Source organism: Dendrobates tinctorius, unplaced genomic scaffold, assembly GCF_039654945.1.
Source record: "Dendrobates tinctorius isolate UK_male_01 unplaced genomic scaffold, ASM3965494v1 ptg000094l, whole genome shotgun sequence".
In the NCBI taxonomy this organism is placed as follows: domain Eukaryota; kingdom Metazoa; phylum Chordata; class Amphibia; order Anura; family Dendrobatidae; genus Dendrobates; species Dendrobates tinctorius.
Window position 1 is genome coordinate 11,865,268 of NW_027361762.1, and position 15,287 is coordinate 11,880,554.

At 44.4% G+C, this 15,287-nt stretch overlaps 1 protein-coding gene across 1 annotated transcript in view; it reads left to right on the forward strand.

Annotated features, from left to right (window-relative positions):
* Positions 1–15,287, forward strand: part of GUCY2C (guanylate cyclase 2C) — a 1,090,166-nt gene that overhangs the window by 161,583 nt on the left and 913,296 nt on the right. Inside the window, exon 5 of the mRNA XM_073586670.1 lies at positions 217–335. Coding sequence (XP_073442771.1) covers positions 217–335 — 119 coding nt within the window. The remainder of the gene's footprint in view (positions 1–216; positions 336–15,287) is intronic.

The following is a 15,287-nucleotide window of genomic DNA, read 5'->3' on the forward strand; positions in this document are numbered from 1 at the left end:
CTGGGACGCAATCCCTCTGCTCTTAAATGAACCAGTGCAACATTAATGCTCTGAGAGTAGGGAATTTGTGCCTCCGACTGTTAAAGCACCAGAAGGGCATGCTATTTTAACTTTACATTAAGAATGTATTGTGAAATTTGTGTGTAGAACTGGAGGGTTGCTTTAACAATTTTGAAAAAAAATTATATTAATCAGTGCTCTCTACTTTTATGACAGGTACATTAGTTCCTTAGAGTTGCCTGTGTCTTTTTTTACTGGTGCCCTCAACTTCAGAGAAATCTTGAAAGAAAATGATGTGAAAAGCGTTCTAGAAAATCCAAATCGGAAAAGCAACGGTATGGAGTTAAACTTAGCAAAATTCAATAGAATTTTTTAAGTCATTTTTTACTATTTTTAATATTTGAGTTATTTCACTTTGTCCTCTCACCACCACCCAAAGATGTCCAACATAAGAAACAGAAAACTTTACCATATGCTTACCTTTAACATGATATCTCATTCTGTTGCTGGTAATAATGTTGTGACATTTGCTTTTGACTGATGCTGGAGGCCAATCCAACCAACAGAATCCATACAGCACAATGTATATTAGAAATAAAACATTTTATTGGGGAACAAGGAGGTAACAGGTATCCACAGGTATTGAAAAAGGTGCACACCCAAAAATGTAATAAGATGGGCGCATGTCTTATTTCCATATACAGTAGTAATAGGTTCCCACAGATATATAAAAGTACTAGATGGAGGCCTGATGCTATCGAATCGTGAGTGCGGTAATGTTACAATGGGGGCAGGCTTTGCAGCGTTGAAAATCTTTCCATCCCATGTGCTCACCCACCTATCTACTCTCTCTTTCCCCATGTGCTGACTTCTCCCGTCTGTGATCTCTTCTTTGACCTGTCTACCCCATGTGCTATCCCCCTTGTTGGCTGTCTCTCTCCTTCCTGTGATGTGTTCTCTCCTCATGTGCTGTCCCATTTCAGCTATCTCCCCCTTGTGCACTGTCTCTCTCACCCCTGTGTCTGACCGTGTACAGAACGTACCACAGCTCCTGGGCAGGGGAGGAAACAAAAGACAATACTGACATTACAGCAGGACATCGCAGAGGATACATTTTGTGAGGTAAAATATTGTTTAAAAACAGTCAGTGAAATAGTTTACCTCACAAAATGCATCCTCTGCTATCTCCTGCTGTAATGAATTGCTCATGGGAAAACCCCTTTATTGTGACCGGCTTCCTCTGCCTGTAGACACGTCGCGCATTTGCCGCTTGGATCAGCTGAATGATTCACTGCGCCTGCGTGGAATTCGCGCAGGCGCAGTGTGACGGTGTTCCGCTGGTGGTACCATGCAAGAGGCTGCGTGAGTGTGTGAGTGTGAATGTGTGAATGTGTGAGTGCGTGTGTGTGTGGTGCGTATGGCATATAGAGTGTGTGTGTGTGTGTGTGGAGCAATGGTGTTCCGCTGGTGGCACCATGCAATAGGTTGGTACCAGCAGCAGTTTTCATATTGAGTCACCCATCACTTGGGTGTCCCAATATGGCGGTCGGTGAACTTCCTTCGCTTGGAATTCTGGGATATGCTGACATCTGGACAGAACAGGAAATGAAAACATTACAAGGCAATTATATAAATAGATGCGATGCTGTACATTTAATTATGGCTCTATTGTACATAAGTCATATGCATCAAGGGGTAGAGATACAACAATATACAGTTGTGGCCAAAAGTATTGACACCCCTGCAATTCTGTCAGATAATACTCAGTTTCTTCCTGAAAATGATTGCAAACACAAATTCTTTGGTATTATTATCTTCATTTAATTTGTCTTAAATGAAAAAACACAAAAAGAATTGTCCTAAAGCCAAACTGGATATAATTCCAGACCAAACATAAAAATGAGGGTGGACAAAAGTATTGGCACTGTTCGAAAAATCATGTGATGCTTCTTTGTGTAATTAACAGTACCTGTAACTTACCTGTGGCACCTAAGAGGTGTTGGCAATAACTAAATCACACTTGCAGCCAGTTGACATGGAATAAAGTTGACTCAACCACTGTCCTGTGTCCTTGTGTGTACCACATTGAGCATGGAGAAAAGAAAGAAGACCAAAGAACTGTCTGAGGACTTGAGGAACCAAATTGTGAGGAAGCATGAGCAATCTCAAGGCTACAAGTCCATCTCCAAAGACCTGAATGTTCCTGTGTCTACCGTGCGCAGTGTCATCAAGAAGTTTAAAGCCCATGGCACTGTGGCTAACCTCCCTAGATGTGGATGGAAAAGAAAAATTGACAAGAGATTTCAACGCAACATTGTGCGGATATTTGATAAAGAACCTCGACTAACATCCAAACAAGTTCAAGCTGCCCTGCAGTCCGAGGGTACAACTGTGTCAACCCCTACTATCCGTCGGCATCTGAATGAAAAGGGACTGTATGGTAGGAGACCCAGGAAGACCCCAATTCTTACCCTGAGACATAAAAATGCCTGGCTGGAGTTTGCCAAAACTTACCTGAAAAAGCCTAAAACGTTTTGGAAGAATGTTCTCTGGTCAAATGAGACAAAAGTAGAGCTTTTTTGGGCAAAGGCATCAACATGGAGTTTACAGGAGAAACAAAGAGGCATTCAAAGAAAAGAACACGGTCCCTACAGTCAAGCATGGTGGAGGTTCCCTGATGTTTTGGGGTTGCTTTGCTGCCTCTGGCACTGGACTACTTGACCGTGTGCATGGTATTATGAAGTCTGAAGACTACCAACAAATTTTGCAGCATAATGTAGGGCCCAGTGTGAGAAAACTTGGTCTCCCTCAGAGGTCATGGGTCTTCCAGCAGGACAATGACCCAAAACACACTTCAAAAAGCACTAGAAAATGGTTTGAGAGAAAGCACTGGAGACTTCTAAGGTGGCCAGCAATGAGTCAAGACCTGAATCCCATAGAACACCTGTGGAGAGATCTAAAAATGGCAGTTTGGAGAAGGCACCCTTCAAATATCAGTGACCTGGAGCAGTTTGCCAAAGAAGAATGGTCTAAAATTCCAGCAGAGCATTGTAAGAAACTCATTGATGGTTACCGGAAGCGGTTGGTCGCAGTTATTTTGGCTAAAGGTTGTGCAACCAAGTATTAGGCTGAGGGTGCAAATACTTTTGTCTGGCCCATTTTTGGAGTTTTGTGTGAAATGATCAATGTTTTGCTTTTTGCTTCATTCTCTTTTGTGTTTTTTCATTTAAGACAAATTAAATAAAGATAATAAAACCAAAGAATTTGTGTTTGCAATCATTTTCAGGAAGAAACTGAGTATTATCTGACAGAACTGCAGGGGTGTCAATACTTTTAGCCACAACTGTATACTGTATATTTGTAAAAAAAAGTTCCATTGCAAAAGCTGATTTACACTTACAAAGTACTAGCCTGTGGCTGTAGTCTACAAAAACTGAGTGGTGTCCACCCCAACATACAGTGGGTAAGGAAAGTATTCAGAACCTTTTAAATTTTTCACTCTTTGTTTCATTGCAGCCGTCCATGTGACCTGGGAACTAAGTCCCAAGGATGGAATAGTACATCTATCGCAGACCGCCCCCGGCACATTAACCCCTGGCACACTGCGATCAAACATAATCGCAGTGTACGGGGGCACATGGAAGAATCACACAGGGAGGGGCTCCCTGCGTGCTTCCCTGGACCCTCGGAGCAGTGCAATGTGCTCATGCTGCACCGAGGGTCTCCTCCCTGCAGGCCCCCAGATCCAGTATGGCCATGGGGGCCTTCGGGGTTGTTATGCCCTCTGAATACAGGGCAAATATGTTTATATCATTCTGGTTTAGTTAGCACCATCTAGTAGTGGCTGAATTTATAGCTGTGTCTTGATGGCATTTACAGTCTGTGACTTTAACAAAAGCAATGCACTGTGGGATTGAAGCAATGCATTGTGGGAATGGAGCAATGTATTCTGGGATAAAGAAGGTGCCATTTTTCTTCTGTGTATATCATAGGACGCATGTTGTTTACCGGTCCTCCTGTAACTCCCCAACTTGAGTTTGTTATCCTGGTAAAGAATATCTGGTAAGATTAACATTTTTTATTGCAATGCAGTGTTACAGAGATGTTATTAACTTTACAGCAGCCAGTGCTCAGTAGATGTAATTAGACACCTGTGTGTTTCTATGTAAAGTTTTCACACTGGATACTTCTTGTAATTTGTGTTAGCTGTGTGATCATCTGCCCAATACTTAGCTATGTCATTTGTATTCTTAATAGTTTTACCGCATGTTCTATACTCTTCACCAATAAACAAGTTAGACTACAGAGAATGGTCTGCTTATTTTGGAAGATGAAAGGTGGTTTATGCTGTATGCTGAATTGCACACCGTGTCAACGTGTATGAAGACAGAACAGTAAAACAGATGCTAGATGCCTGCAATAGTGAATTCAGGCTGTAGGGGAATGCTATCAACCAGACTGCTCCGCATACGGGTACTACAGCAGCTGCCATACAGCCGCAGGGGGCAAAAGTCCAGGGCCCAGTAAAACTGATGCTAGACGCCTGCGATAGTGAATACGACATAAGGAGCCGCTTGTACCCACACTGCACTGACTGGTGATACTGCAGCGGCCGCCATACAGTCACAAGTACCGAGAGTGCAGCCCACCATCAAGCGCTTCATCATTCCTGCCACGCGGAAGCCCTCCACGCATAGACTCAGTTTCTTGCCAATATAATCAGCAGTACGCAGCTAAACGCACAATGTCTCGAAACAGCACATCCTCACTCAAAACGAGGTCACGAGCAAATTCTGGCATGTTGTCAATAGCAGAGCTCGCTGCTATTGCTCATGCCGAGGCTGATGTGGCGAAAGCAAGATCCTCCTTCGCTGAACGAGAGATGCATCTAAAGCTGAGACAAACAAAGCAACAGTCGGAAGCCGCACGTTTGCAGGCAGAGAGAGAAAGACTTGCGGCAGACAAAGAGACAGCAGCTGCGATAGCTAAGGCTGATTGTTTGAAAGCTATGAAGAATCCTGATTCTGAGAGACGCAGCAGGATTCCCAGACCAGATCTAGAGCAGCAAGATCCAGCACAGTGCATCGCAGAGTACGTCCGTCAACATTCTGGAGTGGATGACAGCCCTGACGCATCATATCGAGCAGCCTATGCCGATTACCAGTGACCCAACCCTGAGTTTCACTACCATAGGCGAGGAGACATCTAGCGCAGAGATTTCGACCGCTGCTATCATTCCACTGAGCAGAAGGTACTGCTCCCATCCCACCTTAAAAAGCCACCTTCTTCACCGAGAAGGTACCCCAAAGACTATCCGGAGTCAGAAGTGTCTTACAGGTATGGTGATACACCACACACTAGACGTGACTGTAAAACACCGGCTCATACCAGCAATGACCGAGCCACCAAGGACTTTGCAAAGTTCTTTGCCCGCCGAGAACTGGTTACAAAGGGACTTGTAAAGTTCACTGACAAACTTGAGAACTATCAATCATGGCGAGCCTCGTTCCGGAATGCCATTCAAGGTCTGGACCTTTCTTCTAGTGAGGAGTTAGATCTCCTGGTAAAGTGGCTCGGAAGTGAGTCTGTCGAGCATGCCAAAAGACTGAGAGACATTAATGTAAAGCATCCTCACACAGGTCTACGCAAACTGTGGGAAAGACTTGATGAATGCTATGGGACAGTAGAAGTCATAGAAAATGCTTTATATAAAAGAATTAATGATTTTCCTAAGATAAGACCTAAAGGTTATAAAAAACTTAGAGATTTGAGTGATTTATTGAATGAGTTACAGGTTGCCCAGGAGGAAGGAGACTTGCCCGGATTGGCTTTCTTAGACACCTCTCAGGTTGTCAATCCGATAGTACAGAAACTTCTTTACAACCTACAAGAAAAGTGGATTACATGTGGCTCACAGTATAAACAAAATCATAATGTATCATTCCCTCCTTTCACTGTATTTGTTGATTTTGACACCAAACAATCTAGGATTAGAAATGACCCTAGTTTTTTTACTCTGTCATGTTCCACTGCCCCTGGTGTCAAACCAAGTAAGACAACTGTGGCAGTCCACAAAACTAACATTGTTTCCACAGGCCCTCCTTACAAGGTGAATAAACCCCCTCCAGATGAGAGCAAGCCTCAGTGTCATGATACCAGTGCTGGGTGACCGGCACTGCTGGGGTTAATGTTTTGACCTCAGTGCAGTCTCTCACCTGCACACCTGGGACATATTATGGTGGCCTCTCATTGGTTCTGGGGAGGCTTCTTATAGCCTCAGGAAGCGCCCATCCCCTGTCAGTTATACTTTTGCCCTTGGCATTGTGTGGTGACCCCTGAGTGTGTTTGTGCTGTGTTCTGGTTGCTTGATTCTCTGTGTGCGACTCGGTCTGTTCTCTGGATATTGCTTTGGATTCTGCTTGGTACCTTCTACGTCTGTTTGGTTTTGATCTCTGCTTGGCCTTGACTATCCGTTCTGTCTCATCCCTGGTACTTTACTGATATCTTGTGTATGACCTTTTGCTTTGTCTGACCTCCTGTCTGTTTATCCCTCCTGTACTTCGTTTGCCTGTACTGAGCATGACCCCCGCTTTGCCTGACTTTGAGTTTTCTACCTTCTTTGAAAGCAGGACACTAAGCCCCGCCCCCTTGCAGTCACATGACCATTCACATGACCGTAGGTCCTGTGCCGGCTTGCTAAACTTCTACATTCAGGTCCTGTGCATCTTTATTTTCCGGCTGTTCTTGTCCCCAGGGGTCCCTACGGTGCGGGTGAGTCCCTGCTTAGCGGAGGCTGTACACCGGCGCTGTCAGGACCCTGACACTCAGGATGTCAGTAAACATTGTCCTCTACACAAGAAACTACATCTTCTACTAAAATGCAGAGCCTCAGGGAGAAGTCTTTGGAGGATTGCAAAGGTTTCCTCACGGAGAACAACATCTGTTTCAAATGTTGTGCCACAACCTCTCACTTCGCCAGGAACTGTGAAGCCAGCGTGAAATGTGCAGAATGAAGCAGCATGGATCACAATACAGCCTTGCACCCTGGATCACCTCCACAAGTATTGTCACAAGCAGAGGAGCATGATGAGAAGCAGAAAGACACCGACGAAGATACTCCTGAGGTCAGCTCTAAATGTTTGGAGATCTGTAAGGGACTCACAGGAGGAAGGTCCGGTTCAAAAATCTGCATTGTCCGAGTCTATCCTGCAGGCCACAAGGACAAAGCCCTCAAGATATATGCAATTCTGGATGACCAAAGTAACAGGTCTCTAGCCAGGTCCATCTTCTTTGACAACTTCAGCATTGTAGGCCCTGGCTCTCCTTACACCCTAAGGATGTGTTCAAGTACTGTTGAGACGGCGGGGAGAAAAGCAACAGGATACAAGGTGGAGTCCATAGATGGCCAAACCTGCCTATCATTATCAACCATCATGGAGTGCAACCAGATTCCTGACAACAGGTCAGAAATACCTTTATGGGAAATGGCGACATATCACCCCCATCTAAAGCGTATAGCCCACCTGATACCTGAGTTGGATCCAGGAACCCCAATAGCTCTACTTCTGGGAAGAGATATACTACAAGTCCACAAGGCTTTAGAATGTATAAACGGCTCCAGGAACGCTCCGTACGCACAGAGGCACAACCTTGGATGGGACATCATAGGAGATGTCTGCCTAGGAGGAGCACACAAGCCGGACCTAGTCGACAGCAAGCTTACCTATACTCTTGAAACTAGATGTCCGTCTCTCTTCCAGCCAAGTAAGGGTAGCTTCCTGGTAAAAGAGTTGCCACACAATGCCCCTCTGCCTTGTCCGTTAGCTGATCCTTCCTGTGAAGACTACGCATGTGACGGCGACCAAGATCACATAGGGTGTACAGTTTTCCACAGAAAAAGAGAAGACAACAAGGTAGCAATGTCCATAGAAGACATACTATTTTTGGATATCATGGATCGAGAGATGGTAAGAGATGAGTCAGAGTTGGATGGCCCCTCTACCATTTAAACCCCAGAGGCAATGCTTACCCAACAACAGAGAACCTGTCTACAGTCGATTTGTCTCCCTCAAACGCAACTTTCAGAAGGCACCTGAAAAGAGAGAGCACTTCTTTACCTTCATGGAGAAAATACTTCAGAATGGCCATGCAGAAATTGCACCTGTACTTCAAGATTCCGAGGAATGTTGGCACCTACCAATTTTTGGCGTGTATCATCCTAAGAAACCTGGTCAGATAAGAGTAGTATTTGACTCAAGCGCCAGATATGAAGGAGTCTCGCTGAACAATGTCTTTTTGTCTTGCCCAGACCTCAACAACAAACTTCTAGGAGTACTTCTTCACTTCCACAAAGATGCAGTGGCATTCATGGCTGACATACAACAGATGTTTCATTGCTTCCTTGTCAAAAAAGAACATAGAAACTATTTGAGGTTTTTCTGGTTCTGCGATAATGACCACTACAAAGACATTGTAGAGTATTGGATGAAAGTACACTCATACGGCCCTTCCCCTGCTGTCGCCATCTATGGTCTTAGACATTCAGCCAGAGAGGGCGAAGCAAAGTATGGGTCGGATGTTAGATCATTTGTGGAGAAGGATTTCAACGTGGATGACTGCTTGAAATCCACACCCACAGATGAATCGGCAGTCAGTCTCCTAAAGAGGACACAGGAAATGCTCGCTTTGTCCAATTTGAGGTTACGCAAAATTGCTTCCAACAGCCAAAAAATGATGACAGCTTTTCCCTCTCAAGATTACTCAACTGATCTAAAAGACTTGGATTTAGACACAGACTCCCTTCCCATGCAATGGAACCTTGGTTTGCTCTGGGATTTGAAGAGAGATGCATTTACCTTTCGGATCAACAAAGAAGAAAAACCTTTCACATGTGGAGGCGTCCTGTCCGTGATAAACAGCCTGTAGGATTTGTAACCCCTGTAACTATCCAAAGTAAAATGATGTTGAGAGAATTCACCCAAGAGATGTCTGAATGGGATGATCCGCTTCCCATGGAGAAGAGAGATTTGTGGGTAAGATGGAAGAAATCTTTAGAAGCCTTGTCAGATCTTTACGTGGCACGACCATAAGCTTCTGTGCCATCAACAGAACTGAAGACTCAAAGGCTCTGTATCTTCTGCAATGCCTCAACCAAAGTGATTGCAGCAGTAGCGTATCTGAAAACTACTGACATCAATGAATAATGCCATGTAAGGCTTGTTATGAGCAAGGCAAAACTAGCTCCAATCCAGCAGCACACAATACCCAGACTGGAACTCTGTGCGGCTGTGCTCGCAGTAGAGTTAGCTGAACTTATCTCGACAGAAATTGACCTGGAAATCAAGGGCGTTGAGTTCTACTCAGACAGCAAGGTAGTGCTTGGGTACATTTGCAATGAAACTCGACGCTTTTATGTTTACGTCAGCAATTGGGTGCTAAGGATCAGGAGATCCACTTGCCCTAAACAGTGGTGCTATATGTCCACACACCACAATCCTGCGGACCACACAACTAGATCTGTTGAATCTAGACACCTTAAGGACATGACCTGGTTTACGGGCCCTGCATTCTTATACCGTTCAATGCCTTATAGTGATGAATCAGACACCTTTGAACTGGTAAATCCAGATGCAGATGAAGAAATCCGCCCTCAGGTATCCGCTCTAAGTATGGTGACTTCAGACAATTACCTCAAATCCCACCATTTCAGCAGGTTTTCAACCTGGAACTCGCTTGTTTGTGCCATTGCTTGTTTAATTCATGTGGCTCAGTCTTACAAATCAACATCACCCACCAGTCAGAAGTCTTGTAAATGTTGTCACCACTGCAAGCACACCTTTACCGCTCCAAACATGGGAAATTAAGTGGCATTAGTTAATGCCAAGCGGGCAGTGTTCTGCCCTCTGAATACAGGGCAAATATGTTTGTATCATTCTGGTTTAGCTAGCACCATCTAGTGGTGGCTGAATTTATAGCTGTGTCTTGATAGCATTTACAGTCTGTGACTTTAACAAAAGCAATGCACTATGGGATTGAAGCAATAAATGTGGGAATGGAGCAATGTATTCTGGGATAAAGAAGGTGCCATTTTTCTTCTGTGTATATCATAGGATGCACATTATTTACCTGTCCTCCTGTAACTCCCCAACTTGAGTTCGTTATCCGGGTAAAGCATATCTGGTAAGATTAACATCTTTTCTTGCAATGCAGTTGTTAGAAACGGCAGAACGCACTAAATAGAAATAAATAATAAAGTGCGTTCACCGCTCGGGGTCCACCGTGCAGTAGATGTTACACCGCTGCTAGGTAATGACAGACGAGCAATATGGCGGTATAATGTGCACGGTTTAGACTTCACCCGAAGTGCGCAAAGCGGACTCTGTTCACACACAGAGGCGCCGCAACATAAACATACGAAAACGCTGAGCCTGTTAGTGTCACAGACCACAGGGAAATGCATACACGGTATCTGGTCACAGGAGCAGGACCCAAGGCACAGGAGCTGCGTCCGTCTAGACCTACCGTGTGTGCGGCGTCGCTACTGCGGACACCAAGGAGGGCTGCAAGTGCAGCGTGGCGTAGGACACGGCCGCTAGTTGACAAAGCTAGGAGGCAGGCGCAATGTCAGATGCTAGAGTAGAGGTGCGGTATGCACAGTGGCCTAAGGCTTGCCACTGACTGGCGCTGACTGCTGCACTAAATCCCTGTTCACATGCGTAATATCAGAGGGAAGGGGTTTCAAATGAGTCAGTCACCAGAGTCATACATCCGTCACCATTCACAGATTTAGCTTGAAAAGTCTATACTAGCGCATGGCCGAACGGTCATACGTGCTTTTTATATCTGTGAGGGACCTTCCAGATCTCCGAGATGGACCAATGAGATCTGGAGCAGGACCTGGGCACATGACTCCCGATCTCCAATGGGAGATCGACTCGTGAGCATGCCCAGTAGGAGCACAGAGGAATTTCGTCTCTGGAGCGGTCTGCTGCAAAGTAATCTTCTCTGCAGTAGATAGACAGTAGGAGACCACAGAATGTGAGGCTCTGGATTCCTGCAGAGCAGACGCAGAACCCAGACGCCTAACAGCAGTGTTACAGAGGTGTTATTAACTTTACAGCAGCCAGTGCTCAGTAGATGTAATTATACACCTATGTGTTTCTATGTAATGTTTGCACACTGAATACTTCCTGTAATTTGTGTTAGCTTTGTGATCATCTGCCCAATACTTACCTATGTCATTTGTATTCTTTATAGTTTTACCGCATGTTCTGTACTCTTCACCAATAAACAAGTTAGACTACAGAGAAACGGTCTGCTTATTTTGGAAGATAGAAGGTGGTTTATGCTGTGTGCTGAACACCGTGTCAACGTGTATGAAGGAAGAACAGGGGTCCTGCAGGGAGGCGGCTTCCTCAGTGCCTGCTGAGAGCAGGCGCTGAGAAAGCCTCCTTCACTGCCTGTCAGATCGCTGATCTGACAGTGCTCTGTGAAGTGTCAGATCAGCGATCTGACACTATGTAGTAATGTCCCACATTGGGTCAATATAATAAAGTGTAAAAAAACTCATTTATAAAATTAATTTATACAAAATTCCTTAATAAATTAAAAAAAATCCCAAATTCATTTTTTGTAAATAAGAAAACAAAACAACAATAAAAATACACATATATAGTATTACTGCGTCCATAACGACCCGCCCTATAAAACTGTTCCACTAGTTAACCCCTTTAGTGAATCCCTTCAAAAAAAAGAAAAAACAAGGCAAAAAACAATGCTTTATCATTATACCGCCAAAAAAGCAATAACGCGCGATCAAAAAGGCATGGTACCGCTAAAAACGTAATCTTGTCCTACAAAAAACGAGCTGCCATACAGCATCATCAGCAGAAAAATAAAAAAGTTATAGCTTGCAGAATAAAGCAATGCAAAAATAATTATTTTTATCATTTTTTATACAAAATTGTTTTTATTGTATAAAAGCGCCAAAGCATAAAAAAAATATAAATGAGTTATCGCTGTAATCATACTGACCTGAAGAATAAAACCGCTTTATCAATTTTACCGCACGCGGAATGGTGTAAACGCGCCCCCAAAAGAAATTCATGAAATGCTGGTTTTTGTTCATTCTGTGTCACAAAAATCGGATTACAAAAAGTGATCAAAAAACGTCACATGCCGGAAAATGGTATCAATAAAAACGTCAAATCGTCCTGCAAAAAATAAGACCTCACATGAATTGGTGTGTCAAAATATGGAAAAATTATAGCTCTCAAAATGTGGTGATGCAAAAACTATTTTTACAATAAAAAGTGTCTTTTAGCGTAAGACAGCTGCCAAACATAAAAACCCGCCATAAATAGTAAATCAAACCCCCCTTTATCACCCCCTTAGTTAGGGAAAAATAATAAAATTAAGAAATTTCGATTTTCCCATTAGGGTTAGGGTTAGGGCTAGGGTTAGGGCTGAGATTAGGGTTAGGGGTGTGATGGGGTTAGAGTTGGAGTTAGAATTGGGGGGTTTCCACTGTTTAGGCATATCAGGGGCTCTCCAAATGCAACATGGCATCTGATCTCAATTACAGCCAATTCTGCGTTGAAAAAGTCAAACGGTGCTCCTTCCCTTCCAAGCTCTGCCATGAGCACAAACAGTGGTTTACCCCCACTTATGGGGTATCAGCCTACTCAGGACAAATTGCACAACAACTTTTGGGGTCCAATTTCTCTTGTTACCCTTGGGAAAACAAAAATTGGGGCAAAAATATCATTTTTGTGGAAAAAATATGATTTTTTTTATTTTCACGCCCAGGCGTTATAAACTTCTGTGAAGCACTTGGGGGTTCAAAGTGTTCACCACACATTTAGATAAGTTCCTTGGGGGGTCTAGTGTCATGATCCAGGCTGGATCTGACAAGTTAAATGGACAAAGTGAACTTTTTTTCCTTTGGCTTGGTGCCAAAGTGGGTTGATTGCCTCTGGTGGCCATTGGAATTATTACACGTGGTGTCGTTCATTCTAAGTTGCCTCGGTGGTGGTGAGCGGTAGTGCACTTTAGTTTCTTTGGTTTAATGTGCACTTAATTACAAATCAGGTGTGAGGCTCTATAAAAGAGTTCAGGTGTGTTTGATCACTGTTGGTGATATTGTGAGTTAGTCATTCTCAAGGGAGCCTGGGTGAAAGAAGGAGCTGAATGAGAGTCCTGGGCAGCCCAGCCAGAGGGGTTGAGTCAGCTATGGAGTCTGCATGGAGGGCTGGCAAGGCGTGGTGGAGTCGCAGTTTATGGTGTCAGCAGGAGGTGCTTGCATGGCTTGGTGGAGTGGCGACGATGGTTAGAGTTGCACTCAGCATGCTGGACTTGGTTGCTGAAAACTGGACTCAAGCATGCTGGACTTTTTGGCAGAAGCTGGACTCATCTTTGGGACTCTGTTTACTGGGCAGCTGCAACTGGTGGTGGACTCTGCTCCAAGGCTGCACTATGGTGATGGATCCGGTTATGGTGATGGCTCCGGGTGGAGGAGAAGATGCATGCAGGTGGTGGGCTCTGTTGCTAGGAGCGTACGCAGCAGAGCAAAGCTAAGTGGTGCTCCCCCTGTATTGTCATTTTCCCTTGTGTGTGTTTAGTGCAGTGGTGGGATTAGTTTCTGCACCGACCAATTCCCTAGTGAGGGTTTAGGGTCAGGGCGAGTCAGGGTTTTAAGGTTCCTGTGCGTCGCTCGGTGCGGAACCGGCATAGGGAACGTTAGGAGTGCAGGAACACTGGCTCAGGGGAGTACAGGAGATCTCCACGTCCCTATTCCCTATCGCAGGGCCCACCATTGTTAATGTTACCCAGGTTCCCATTTATTATTTAAATTTGCCTTACTGGAGGCGGGGTTTCCAGAGTATTGTATAAATACGTGTAATACCTAAATTCGCCAGTTGGAGGCGGTGTATCCAGCTGCACGTCTTATTATTTAAATTCGCTCAACTGGAGGCGGTGTATCCAGGGTCACGTGTTTCATATGGGTTCGCCTTGCGGTTCTCGCTGCGTCCAGACACACGTGACCGTGACATCTAGTTTCCAAAATGGGGTAACTTGTTGGGAGTGTCCTCAGTTTAGGCACATCAGAGGCTCTCCAAAGGCCACATGACACCCGCAGACCATTCCATCAAAGTCTGCATTCCAAAACGTCACTACTTCCCTTCCAAGCCCTGATGTGTGCCCATACAGTAGTTTTCTCCCACATATTGGAAATCAGCGTACTCAGGACAAATTGGACAACTATTTTTGGGCTCCAATTTCTCCTGTTACCCTTGAGAAAATAAAAAAATTGGGGACTAAAAGATCATGTTTGTGGAAAAAATATGATTTTTTATTTTCACGCCCGGGCGTTATAAACTTCTGCGAAGCACTTGGGGGTTCAAAGTGCTCACCACACATCTAGATAAGTTCATTGGGGGTCTAGTTTCCAAAATGGGGTCACTTGTGGGGGATTTCCACTGTTTAGGCACATCAGGGGCTCTCCAAACGTGACATGGCGTCCGATCTCAATTCCAGCCAAAAAAGTCAAATGCCCTGCTTCCCTTTTGAGCTCTGCCATGCGCCCAAATGGTGGTTTACCCCCACATATCTGGTATCAGCGTACTCAGGACAAATTGCACAATAACTTTTGGGGTCCTGTTACGCTTGGGAAAATAAAAATTGAGGGAGAAAAGATTATTTTTGTGGAAAAAATATGATTTTTTAATTTTATTACTGTACGTTATAAACTTCAGTGAAGCCCTTGGGGGTTCAAAGTTCTCACCACATATGTAGATAAGTTCCTTCGGGGTTTAGTTTCCAAAATGGGGTCTCTTGTGGGGGGTTTCCACTGTTTAGGCACATCAGGGGTTCTCCAAATGAAACATGGAGTCCGATCGCAATTCCAGCCAATTTTGCATTGAAAAAGTCAAACGGCGATCCTTCCCTTCTGAGCTCTGCCATGCGCAGAGACAGTGGTTCCCCCTCACATATCAGGTATCAGCGTACTCAGGACAAATTGCACAATAACTTTTGCAGTCCAATTTCTCCTGTTACCCTTGGTAAAATAAAAAAAGTGGATCTGAAGTAATTTTTTAGTGAAAAAATGTTAAATGTTAATTTTTTTTAATCCAATAAGAGGAAAGAAGAGCATAGCACTCACCGATCCAGGTGAAAAAGTCTGCTTTATTTAGCAACCAACATTAAGGCTGTGTGCCCACGTTGCGTTTTTTTACGCATTTCTGCAGCATTTGTGCCGGCTCAGACGCTGCAGAAACGCTTAAAAGAAG